The 12500-nt window shown below is 43.7% G+C and overlaps 1 protein-coding gene across 1 annotated transcript in view; it reads left to right on the top strand.

Moving 5' to 3' along the window:
* Positions 1-12500, top strand: part of LOC308322330 (alpha-1,3-mannosyl-glycoprotein 4-beta-N-acetylglucosaminyltransferase B-like) — a gene marked incomplete at its 3' end in the record, with an annotated part of 44819 nt that overhangs the window by 17469 nt on the left and 14850 nt on the right. Inside the window, exons 7-11 of the mRNA XM_080773532.1 lie at positions 3889-3964; positions 5639-5753; positions 6960-7090; positions 7644-7751; positions 10032-10228. Of these exons, the coding sequence (XP_080629658.1) occupies positions 3889-3964; positions 5639-5753; positions 6960-7090; positions 7644-7751; positions 10032-10228 (627 nt within the window). The remainder of the gene's footprint in view (positions 1-3888; positions 3965-5638; positions 5754-6959; positions 7091-7643; positions 7752-10031; positions 10229-12500) is intronic.

The following is a 12500-nucleotide window of genomic DNA, read 5'->3' as shown; positions in this document are numbered from 1 at the left end:
TTTACTTTTCTTTACTTTACTTTACTTTACTTTACGCTAAAAGGGTTTTATCCTCGGAAATCGGGTTCTTGGAAACGCCCCCCAGCCACTGCGTTAGTTTTTACTGAGGTTGGGTTTAGGTATAGTTTTACTGAGGTTAGGTTTAGGTATAGTTTAACTGAGGTTAGGTTTAGGTATAGTTTTACTGAGGTTAGGTTTAGGTATAGTTTTACTGAGGTTATGTTTAGGTATAGTTTTACTGAGGTTAGGTTTAGGTATAGTTTTACTGAGGTTAGGTTTAGGTATAGTTTTACTGAGGTTAGGTTTAGGTATAGTTTTACTGAGGTTAGGTTTAGGTATAGTTTTACTGAGGTTAGGTTTAGGTATAGTTTTACTGAGGTTAGGTTTAGGTATAGTTTTACTGAGGTTAGGTTTAGGTATAGCTTTACTGAGGTTAGGTTTAGGTATAGTTTTACTGAGGTTAGGTTTAGGTATAGTTTTTACTAAGGTTAGGTTTAGGTATAGTTTTACTGAGGTTAGGTTTAGGTATAGTTTACTGAGGTTTAGGTTTAGGTATAGTTTTACTGAGGTTAAGGTTAGGGTTATGTTTAGGTGTAGGCTGTCAATCACAGCGACTGGCCAGTCACAGCGCACCCTCTACGTAGAGTTCTCATAGCACTTTAAAAAAACTGAATGTAATCTCATATGCTGCTGGTTTTTGTATTGTACTGTCCTTCTTATTTGTGTATCTATGGTTGTCTGTATATGTTGAGTATGAACCAAGACAAATTCCTATCAACTTGTTGACATGGCAAATAAATTATTGAATCTTGAATCTTGAATCTTGAATCTCATCGGGCCCGGCCCGGCCCTAACTGGGTCAGCCCGAAGCTCGGCCCGACCCTAAAAATTACCATATACGATGAAGCCCGACAAAGAAAAAAAAGATCGCCACTTTAATGCATGGCCAGCGCAGCGGCACGCGCCGTCAGTGGTTCAGTCAGAGTCTGTGACTGTGAGAGTGAGAACGGAGTTCAATGGACTTATCGCCGAAATAAAGGATTTATGGAGCTCACGTTAATGTACCATTTCCATTATCATTCTAATGGATTCCATTTCCAGTGGTGGTGACTGTGAGTAGCTCCCCGTTTCCTCTGAAGTGAAGCTATGTCCAAGACCCCAAAGTATCGTCCCCGTTTGGTGTCCAAAAGAACAAACATAGCCTACAAAGTTTACAAACCATCCACGCACCTCACGCTCATGGCGTGTCTCGACAGCTTAGTATAGAGATCTGTTATTTTAAATCAGGCACATATAACGAGGAGCGCCCTGAGACGCACTGAGGGACGGCGGTTATAATAGATAGATAGATAGATATCTTTATTTTTGTGTCATGCACCAAAGGCGCCCAGCCCACATGGGCTTACAGGACACACCATAACATTGCTTCAATATTGCATTGTGTACAATAAACAGATTTGTTTTGTTGATATTCCACAAAAAATTCTGCCTTATTTCCCACGCCCTGCATAAAAAGTCTGCCAAAGCAAAAATACCTTTCCTAAAACAAAATTCCAGTTTTTCATAGTCCTCCAAACAGAAAAAGTCAGCACAGATGGTTGTCATTTTACAAAATAATATATGTCTTAATTCTTCATATAATGGGCAGTAAAACAAAAAATGAATTTCCTTTTCAATTTATTTTAAATCACACACTAGACAGACTCTGTCCTCCTCAGGAGTACCAATGAATCTACCCGTTTCTAAAGCTAATGGTAAGGTCCCAGAATGCAGCTGTGCACAAAATAATACTAATCATTTTGTGAATCAAATAAATAGCCTGTAGCCTGCAGTGGACTGTAACATTGCGTGGTCCGATCATACACTACAGAATTATATGGATCGGTTGGTGACTATATGACGTTGATTAGGCCTAATTAATGATTAGGTTATTCATCGCAGCCAGCTGGGTTTAACGAGATGGCTCAGTGCCAACTGTTTTCGTCATGTTGCAGTCTATCGTTTGTGATAATCTGATTGATTTATAAAACATTTAGCATAAAGTGAACTGAAGCTCATTTGGTGCGCCGCAAACCAGAGGCCAGCCAGCGGTAATAAACATTAAACAACCACCCCACCGTTCACTTCTCTCTGCCTGCGCAGTCGGTAATCCATTAAACAAACACCCCACCGTTCACTTCTCTCTGCCTGCGCAGTCGGTAATCCATTAAACAACCACCCCACCGTTCACTTCTCTCTGCCTGCGCAGTCGGTAATCCATTAGACAACCACCCCACCGTTCACTTCTCTCTGCCTGCGCAGTCGGTAATCCATTAAACAACCACCCCACCGTTCACTTCTCTCTGCCTGCGCAGTCGGTAATCCATTAGACAACCACCCCACCGTTCACTTCTCTCTCTGCCTGCGCAGTCAGTAATCCATTAGACAACCACCCCACCGTTCACTTCTCTCTGCCTGCGCAGTCAGTATGTGAGCTTGTATATCAGCTGTTCTCTGCGTGCAGTACTGTTGCGCTTTGAAGTATAAATGTCTCCTAGGGTGCGTCTCACTAGTCAACACACAATGAAGTATAAATGTCTCCTAGGGTGCATCTCACTAGTCGACACACAATGAAGTATAAATGTCTCCTAGGGTGCATCTCACTAGTCAACACACAATGAAGTATAAATGTCTCCTAGGGTGCATCTCACTAGTCAACACACAATGCAGTATAAATGTCTCCTAGGGTGCATCTCACTAGTCAACACACAATGAAGTATAAATGTCTCCTAGGGTGCATCTCACTAGTCAACACACAATGAAGTATAAATGTCTCCTAGGGTGCATCTCACTAGTCGACACACAATGAAGTATAAATGTCTCCTAGGGTGCATCTCACTAGTCAACACACAATGAAGTATAAATGTCTCCTAGGGTGCATCTCACTAGTCAACACACAATGAAGTATAAATGTCTCCTAAGGTGCATCTCACTAGTCAACACACAATGCAGTATAAATGTCTCCTAGGGTGCATCTCACTAGCCAACACACAATGAAGTATAAATGTCTCCTAGGGTGCATCTCACTAGTCAACACACAATGCAGTATAAATGTCTCCTAGGGTGCATCTCACTAGCCAACACACAATGAAGTATAAATGTCTCCTAGGGTGCATCTCACTAGTCAACACACAATGAAGTATAAATGTATCCTAGGGTGCATCTCACTAGTCAACACACAATGAAGTATAAATGTCTCCTAGGGTGCGTCTCACTAGTCAACACACAATGAAGTATAAATGTCTCCTAGGGTGCATCTCACTAGTCAACACACAATGAAGTATAAATGTCTCCTAGGGTGCGTCTCACTAGTCAACACACAATGAAGTATAAATGTCTCCTAGGGTGCATCTCACTAGTCAACACACAATGCAGTATAAATGTCTCCTAGGGTGCATCTCACTAGTCAACACACAATGCAGTATAAATGTATCCTAGGGTGCATCTCACTAGTCAACACACAATGAAGTATAAATGTCTCCTAGGGTGCATCTCACTAGTCAACACACAATGCAGTATAAATGTCTCCTAGGGTGCATCTCACTAGTCAACACACAATGCAGTATAAATGTATCCTAGGGTGCATCTCACTAGTCAACACACAATGCAGTATAAATGTCTCCTAGGGTGCATCTCACTAGTCAACACACAATGCAGTATAAATGTCTCCTAGGGTGCATCTCACTAGTCAACACACAATGAAGTATAAATGTCTCCTAGGGTGCATCTCACTAGTCAACACACAATGAAGTATAAATGTCTCCTAGGGTGCATCTCACTAGTCAACACACTAGTGTGTGTGTGTGTGTGTGTGTGTGTGTGTGTGTGTGTGTGCGTGCGCATGCGCAGATGGAGAACCAAACAGAATCTGGACTACAGTTTCCTGATGCTCTACGTCCAGAACAAAGGACTGTACTATGTCCAGGTAGGATGGAAACCGTGGACTGGATTTAATATGTTCAGCTAGGCTGTAAACCCTGGACTGGATTGATTACGTGCAGGAAGGTTGTAAAACCCTAGTTGAAACTAAACCGCTGTGTTCTCCGAGGCTAGTCCGTCCCTCCCTGACGCGATACACTCAACTCACGATACCATATGTGTTCGGGGCAGAGGTGGCCAAACGGTTTGCGGAGCCGTCTTGATATCGGAAGGTCGCTATAGTTCGTATCCCCGGACAGGCACGTTAAAATTACCACCGCTGAAGTGCCCTTGAGCAAGGCATTGAACCTCTACCCCTACCTACCTACCCCTACCCCATATCTATGAGCAGGGCCTGGCTGTAAACAAGTTCTTGAGCTTAGTCCAGTTACCCTGGGTAAACATAGTACCTTTCCTTTCCTTAGTCCAGTTACCCTGGGTAAACATAGTACCTTTCCTTTCCTTAGTCCAGTTACCCTGGGTAAACATAGTACCTTTCCTTTCCTTAGTCCAGTTACCCTGGGTAAACATAGTACCTTTCCTTTCCTTAGTCCAGTTACCCTGGGTAAACATAGTACCTTTCCTTTCCTTAGTCCAGTTACCCTGGGTAAACATAGTACCTTTCCTTTCCTTAGTCCAGTTACCCTGGGTAAACATGGTACCTTTCCTTTCCTTAGTCCAGTTACCCTGTGTAAACATAGTACCTTTCCTTTCCTTAGTCCAGTTACCCTGGGTAAACATGGTAACTTTCCTTTTCTTTATCACGATATGAGGTTCACCATACGATTTTTCACGATATTTTCAACAATTCTTTTCTTTCTTTTAATGATTGACAAAGTGAAGCTGATTTTTGTTACTACAATATATTTATATACTTTGGCCCTACAGTAGTGCACAAGAAAAATCCATCCAAAACAACCACACACACATACACAGAGAGAGTTTGGAGCGTGAGCGTGTTGTTTGGACAGTGACAATGAACTGGAACTTCCTTATGGAAGGTGACACCGCACGTAGTGAATAGAAAGGTGTGTGTGTGTGTGTGTGTGTGTGTGTGTGTGTGTGTGTGTGTGTGTGTGTGTGTGTGTGTGTGTGTGTGTGTGTGTGTGTGTGTGTGTGTGTGTGTGTGTGTGTGTGTGTGTGTGTGTGTGTGTGTGTGTGTGCGCATGAGCTTGGAGCTTTTTGTAAACATGAGATGTTTTTTTGCTTCAGGCTTAGGCGAGACTTTAGTTGCTAATTTTTCATCTGTCCTTTTTAACTGGGTCAGGCGTAGCCTCGTGCCCAGGCTTTTATTTTGATGTAGCCTTGGTGGTACCCCAGGCTTTTATTTTGATGTAGCCTTGGTGGTACCCAGGCTTTTATTTTGATGTATCCTTGGTGGTACCCAGGCTTTTATTTTGATGTAGCCTTGGTGGTACCCAGGCTAACTAAACTAAATTAACTGTGTTGTTTGTCTATACATTCTATATATAAATTAACTGTGTGGTTTTTCTATACATTCTATATCTATATATAAATGAACTGTGTTGTTTGTCTATACATTCTATATCTATATATAAATTAACTGTGTTGTTTTTCTATACATTCTATATCTATATATAAATTAACTGTGTTGTTTGTCTATACATTCTATATCTAACTAAATTAACGGTGTTGTTTTTCTATACATTCTATATCTCAGCTAGAAGATGACATCGTGGCGAAGGTGGATTACTTCAGCACCATGACGAACTACGTTACCCAGCATGCCTCTGGGCCCTGGCTTTTCCTGGAGTTCTCCCAGCTTGGATTCATAGGTGCGCACGCACGCACGCACGCACGCACGCACGCACGCTCAATTTGAACACGCCTGTCAGTCACAATGTGGGACAGACAGGGTCTCAGTTTGAACACTGAAGCCTGTCAGTCACAATGTGGGACAGACAGGGTCTCAATGTGAACACTGAAGCCTGTCAGTCACAATGTGGGACAGACAGGGTCTGTTTGAACACTGAAGCCTGTCAGTCACAATGTGGGACAGACAGGGTCTGTTTGAACACTGAAGCCTGTCAGTCACAATGTGGGACAGACAGGGTCTGTTTGAACACTGAAGCCTGTCAGTCACAATGTGGGACAGACAGGGTCTCAATGTGAACACTGAAGCCTGTCAGTCACAATGTGGGACAGACAGGGTCTCAATGTGAACACTGACGTTTGTCAGTCACAATGTGGGACAGACAGGGTCTCAGTTTGTGGGACGCCTGAAATGGTGTTGGAAATGAGGGACTGTCCCACACGAAGGTCACCCTAACAGGAAATGTTAACATTTCTACACTCTGGGAATGGGTTGTGTGTTAAAGGGACACTTCACCCTTTTTGCATCCCCTGTGTTGTCCTCCCCGACACAGGGACGCTGTTCTCTATGTTAAAACATTCTACGTGTGTCCTCCCCGACACAGGGAAGGTGTTCTCTATGTTAAAACATTCTACGTGTGTCCTCCCCGACACAGGGACGGTGTTCTCTATGTTAAAACATTCTACGTGTTGTCCTCCCCAACACAGGGACGGTGTTCTCTATGTTAAAACATTCTACGTGTGTCCTCCCCGACACAGGGACGGTGTTCTCTATGTTAAAACATTCTACGTGTGTCCTCCCCGACACAGGGACGGTGTTCTCTATTTTAAAACATTCTACGTGTTGTCCTCCCCAACACAGGGACGGTGTTCTCTATGTTAAAACATTCTACGTGTGTCCTCCCCGACACAGGGACGGTGTTCTCTATGTTAAAACATTCTACGTGTGTCCTCCCCGACACAGGGGCGGTGTTCTCTATGTTAAAACATTCTACGTGTGTCCTCCCCGACACAGGGACGGTGTTCTCTATGTTAAAACATTCTACGTGTTGTCCTCCCCAACACAGGGACGGTGTTCTCTATGTTAAAACATTCTACGTGTGTCCTCCCCGACACAGGGGCGGTGTTCTCTATGTTAAAACATTCTACGTGTGTCCTCCCCGACACAGGGAAGGTGTTTCGAACCCGTGACCTCCCCATGGTGGCTCAGTTCTTCCTGATGTTCCACCGAGACAAGCCCATTGATTGGCTGCTGGACCACATCCTGTGGGTGAAGGCCTGCAACCCCGAGAAGGATGCGGTCAGTGTCGTCCCCCCCCCCACCCCAAGATATTAAAGGGACACTTCACCCTTTTTGCAAAAAAAATATATGTTAATGACGTTTAGAAGCTTTAGAACACTTTCCTGGGGGTCTTTATGTGCGTAATATGTGGTTTTAGATATTTTAGATTGTAGCAGTGAGCCTGTTGTCTCTGATGTCATGGACACTGGGCTCACTTCCTTCCTGGACTACATGTTGTCTCAGTAAGACAGCCCTCTCCCCCCTATCCACAAGGAGGAGCAGTGCACCAAAGAATTATGGGAATTGTAGTCCAGGAAGGTAGTGAGCCCAGTGTCCATGACATCAGAGACAACAGGCTCACTGCTACAATCTAAAATATCTAAAACCACATATTACACACATAAATACCCCCAGGAAAGTGATCTAAAGCTTCTAAACGTCATTAACATATATTTTTTTGCAAAAAGGATGAAGTGTCCCTTTAATGCCTGCACCAATCACGAGGCCCGGCTCAAACAGGAGGAATAATAACGTTGTTCCCCGTCATGTCCTAATATGGTGTTTCCTGCAGAAAGACTGCACCAATCAGAAGGCCCGTCTCAAACTGCGCTACAAGCCCTCCCTGTTCCAACACGTGGGACTCCACTCCTCGCTGGCTGGCAAGGTGCAGCCTCTCAAGGTACAGTACACGCATCCTCGCTTCCTTTCCTCAAGGTACAGTACACGCATCCTCGCTTCCTTTCCTCAAGGTACAGTACACGCATCCTCGCTTCCTTTCCTCAAGGTACAGTACACGCATCCTTGCTTCCTTTCCTCAAGGTACAGTACACGCATCCTCGCTTCCTTTCCTCAAGGTACAGTACACGCATCCTCGCTTCCTTTTCTCAAGGTACAGTACACGCATCCTTGCTTCCTTTCCTCAAGGTACAGTACACGCATCCTCGCTTCCTTTCCTCAAGGTACAGTACACGCATCCTCGCTTCCTTTCCTCAAGGTACAGTACACGCATCCTCGCTTCCTTTCCTCAAGGTACAGTACACGCATCCTCGCTTCCTTTCCTCAAGGTACAGTACACGCATCCTTGCTTCCTTTCCTCAAGGTACAGTACACGCATCCTCGCTTCCTTTCCTCAAGGTACAGTACACGCATCCTTGCTTCCTTTCCTCAAGGTACAGTAGACGCATCCTCGCTTCCTTTCCTCAGGGTACAGTACACGCATCCTCGCTTCCTTTCCTTAGGGTACAGTACACGCATCCTCGCTTCCTTTCCTCAAGGTACAGTACACGCATCCTCGCTTCCTTTCCTCAGGGTACAGTACACGCATCCTCGCTTCCTTTCCTCAAGGTACAGTACACGCATCCTCGCTTCCTTTCCTCATGGTACAGTACACGCATCCTCGCTTCCTTTCCTTAACCCATTCTGACCTGAGATCAGATTCTAAAAAAATGTCTTCTACATCCTGACAGTTTTCTGAAAAAGCTGTATTTCTATATGTCAGTCGTTCTTCGATTTTTCAAAAATAGCAGACCTACAAGCTCATAGCGCGCCACTCGGTGGCGCGCTATGAGCTTGTACATCTGCTATTTTTCAATAGCTAAAGCACGACATGATGCTAACACCAAAAGGGGTTCCCGCCCCAAAATGGGTTAAGGTACAGTACACGCATCCTTGCTTCCTTTCCTTAAGGTACAGTACACGCATCCTCGCTTCCTTTCCTCAAGGTACAGTAGACGCATCCTCGCTTCCTTTCCTTAAGGTACAACTTGAGTTTCTTTCAACCAAGGTTCATGTTTTAGGTTATTAGACAAAGTAAAAGATGAGTGTTAAACTTTTTTAATTTGCTGCTTTCTTTCCTTTTGCGGATTTTAGCTGTTTTTGACTCGATTCGATTCGAGCATGGCGCTAAATATGTATATATTTACAAAATATGGCAATTTATTTTTTTATTATTTATTATAGTCCTAATAGACCCCAGGAAGTTATTTACATCGTGCCACAGAAGATCGCAGCATCTACTGAATGTGAAGGAGGCCTACTGGGGGGAAGGAGGCCTACTGGGGGGAAGGAGGCCTACTGGGGGAAGCCACACTGTGTGTCATAGGCTCAATATGTCAGTTTAACACATTCTTTTACTTTATCTAATAACAACCTAAAACAGAAAAGTATCGGATCAGCCCTTATTTGGTCATATCATAGCAACACTATGCCAGTCTAACCAGTGATCCCACACAGGGGTAAGGGGTCGACACTATGACAGTCTAACCAGTGATCCCACACAGGGGTAAGGAAGGGGTTGACACTATGCCAGTCTAACCAGTGATCCCACACAGGGGTAAGGGGTCGACACTATGCCAGTCTAACCAGTGATCCCATACAGGGGTAAGGGGTTGACACTATGCCAGTCTAACCAGTGATCCCACACAGGGGTAAGGGGTTGACACTATGCCAGTCTGACCAGTGATCCCACACAGGGGTAAGGGGTCGACACTATGCCAGTCTAACCAGTGATCCCACACAGGGGTAAGGGGTCGACACTATGCCAGTCTAACCAGTGATCCCACACAGGGGTAAAGGGGTCGACACTTTGCCAGTCTAACCAGCGATCCCACACAGGGGTAAGGGGTCGACACTATGCCAGTCTAACCAGTGATCCCACACAGGGGTAAGGGGTCGACACTATGCCAGTCTAACCAGTGATCCCACACAGGGGTAAGGGGGTCGACACTATGCCAGTCTAACCAGTGATCCCACACAGGGGTAAGGGGTCGACACTATGCCAGTCTAACCAGTGTGTGTCTCTGTGCGTGCGTGTGTGTCTCTGTGCGTGTGTGTGTGTGTCTCTGTACGTGCGTGTGTGTGTGTGTGTGTGTGTCTCTCTGTGTGTGTGTGTGTGTGTGTGTGTCTCTGTGTGTGTGTGTGTGTGTGTGTGTGTGTGTGTGTGGCCGTGTGTCCCTCCCAGGACAAGGACTTTGGGAAGCAGAGCCTGTTCCAGCCGCACCCCAACAACCCCACGGCCCAGCTGGACAGCACCATGACCCACTACCAACAACACAGCCTGGACCGGGCCTACCGAGGACTGGACTTCTACTGGGCTCTGAGCCCCCTGGGGGGGGACCACCTGCTGGTCCAGTTCACCCAGCCCGCGCACGTTACCGGGTCAGTGCGCACACACACACACACACACACACACACACACACACACACACACACACACACACACACACACAGTTCTTAATACAACAATACAGCATTAGATTACTAACATTAAAGCGTGAACACAACAGTTCTTAATACAACAATACAACATTAGATTACTAACATTAAAGCGTGAACACAACAGTTCTTAATACAACAATACAACATTAGATTACTAACATTAAAGCGTGAACACAACAGTTCTTAATACAACAATACAACATTAGATTACTAACATTAAAGCGTGAACACAACAGTTCTTAATACAACAATACAACATTAGATTACTAACATTAAAGCGTGAACACAACAGTTCTTAATACAACAATACAGCATTAGATTACTAACATTAAAGCGTGAACACAACAGTTCTTAATACAACAATACAACATTAGATTACTAACATTAAAGCGTGAACACAACAGTTCTTAATACAACAATACAACATTAGATTACTAACATTAAAGCGTGAACACAACAGTTCTTAATACAACAATACAACATTAGATTACTAACATTAAAGCGTGAACACAACAGTTCTTAATACAACAATACAGCATTAGATTACTAACATTAAAGCGTGAACACAACAGTTCTTAATACAACAATACAACATTAGATTACTAACATTAAAGCGTGAACACAACAGTTCTTAATACAACAATACAACATTAGATTACTAACATTAAAGCGTGAACACAACAGTTCTTAATACAACAATACAACATTAGATTACTAACATTAAAGCGTGAACACAACAGTTCTTAATACAACAATACAACATTAGATTACTAACATTAAAGCGTGAACACAACAGTTCTTAATACAACAATACAACATTAGATTACTAACATTAAAGCGTGAACACAACAGTTCTCCGCAGCTTCCTTTCTTATTCAGAAGAGCTGAAGGCGTTTTCTGATCCATGTCTCTCGCTGTCACTCAAGTGACTACTGGCCAATCACAGCGCGTCTTTTCCGGGACTTATGTTACGCACACACGGAAGCTTATCCGGCTCATTGAAGGCAAATTATTTGCAAGGAATCTCGGGGGAAATTGTGCCTTAAATTCTGACACGTGTCTATGTTTATATGTCTATGACAGGGGTGGGCAACTTTGACCACGGAGAGAGGGCCATTATATCATAGATCGGTTATTTTTCACTCTTTTTTAATTGAAATCCTGAATATTTATTTTTAGGGATTTTTGGGAACCTCAAAGGTAATTTTAACTACCGGTAAATACAAATATATTGGACATAAAAAAGGACAATAACATTATTTGTGATACTATACTCGGCAAGCTACAAATGTATACTGTAAGTAATTAAAGCTACTAATTTAGACTAAGTAATTAAAGCTACTAACTTAGACTAAGTAATTAAAGCTACTAATTTAGACTAAGCAATTAAAGCTACTCATTTAGACTAAGCAATTAAAGCTACTCATTTAGACTAAGTAATTAAAGCTGAAATCAATATATCAGTATTACGATACGAGTAAGACGCGCAAACGCGGGAAGCGAACGCAGCTGAGACCCTGCAGATCATGTCTGTCTGTCTGTCTGTGTGTCTGTCCCGCTATTACTGTATATGTGGACCTGGCCCCTTTTGTGCCCATATATGGAGCTGAGTGATTGCTGATGCAACACACTCCATATTTGGATAGCGGGACAGACACACACACAGACAGACAGACAGACAGACAGACAGACATGATCTGCTAGGTCTCATAGTAAGTGCTCACTGCGTTCGCAATTAACCTGAGGGCCACATTAAGTGAAGGTGGGGGCCAGTTGCCCATGTATGGTCTATGACAGGGATACTCAAATAGATTTACCTGTGGGCCACATTACAAAAATGGCAAGGGGCCAGGGGCCAGTAGATAAAATTACGACAATGATACTTGATAACTTCTCTCTTTCAATTGCTTTATTTTCGCAAAATGTATCAAAGTACAATGTGCATGCACACAATATGTAAATAAATAAATGTGTTACATTTTCTTGCATAAACACAAAGCTGTAGCTGTCTGTCTGCCTGTCTATGAGTAGCTGTCTGTCTGCCTGCCCAATTGTCCATGAGTAGCTGTCTGTCTGTCTATGAGTAGCTGTCTGCCTTCCTGCCTGTCCAATTGTCCATGAGTAGCTGTCTGTCTGTCTATGAGTAGCTGTCTGCCTTCCTGCCTGTCCAATTGTCCATGAGTAGCTGTCTGTCTGCCTGTCTATGAGTAGC

The sequence above is a fragment of the Protomyctophum bolini genome, assembly GCF_963924005.1.
Source record: "Protomyctophum bolini genome assembly, chromosome: 10".
In the NCBI taxonomy this organism is placed as follows: domain Eukaryota; kingdom Metazoa; phylum Chordata; class Actinopteri; order Myctophiformes; family Myctophidae; genus Protomyctophum; species Protomyctophum bolini.
Note: the sequence above shows the minus strand (reverse complement) of the source record. Positions and strands in the feature narration are given on the sequence as shown.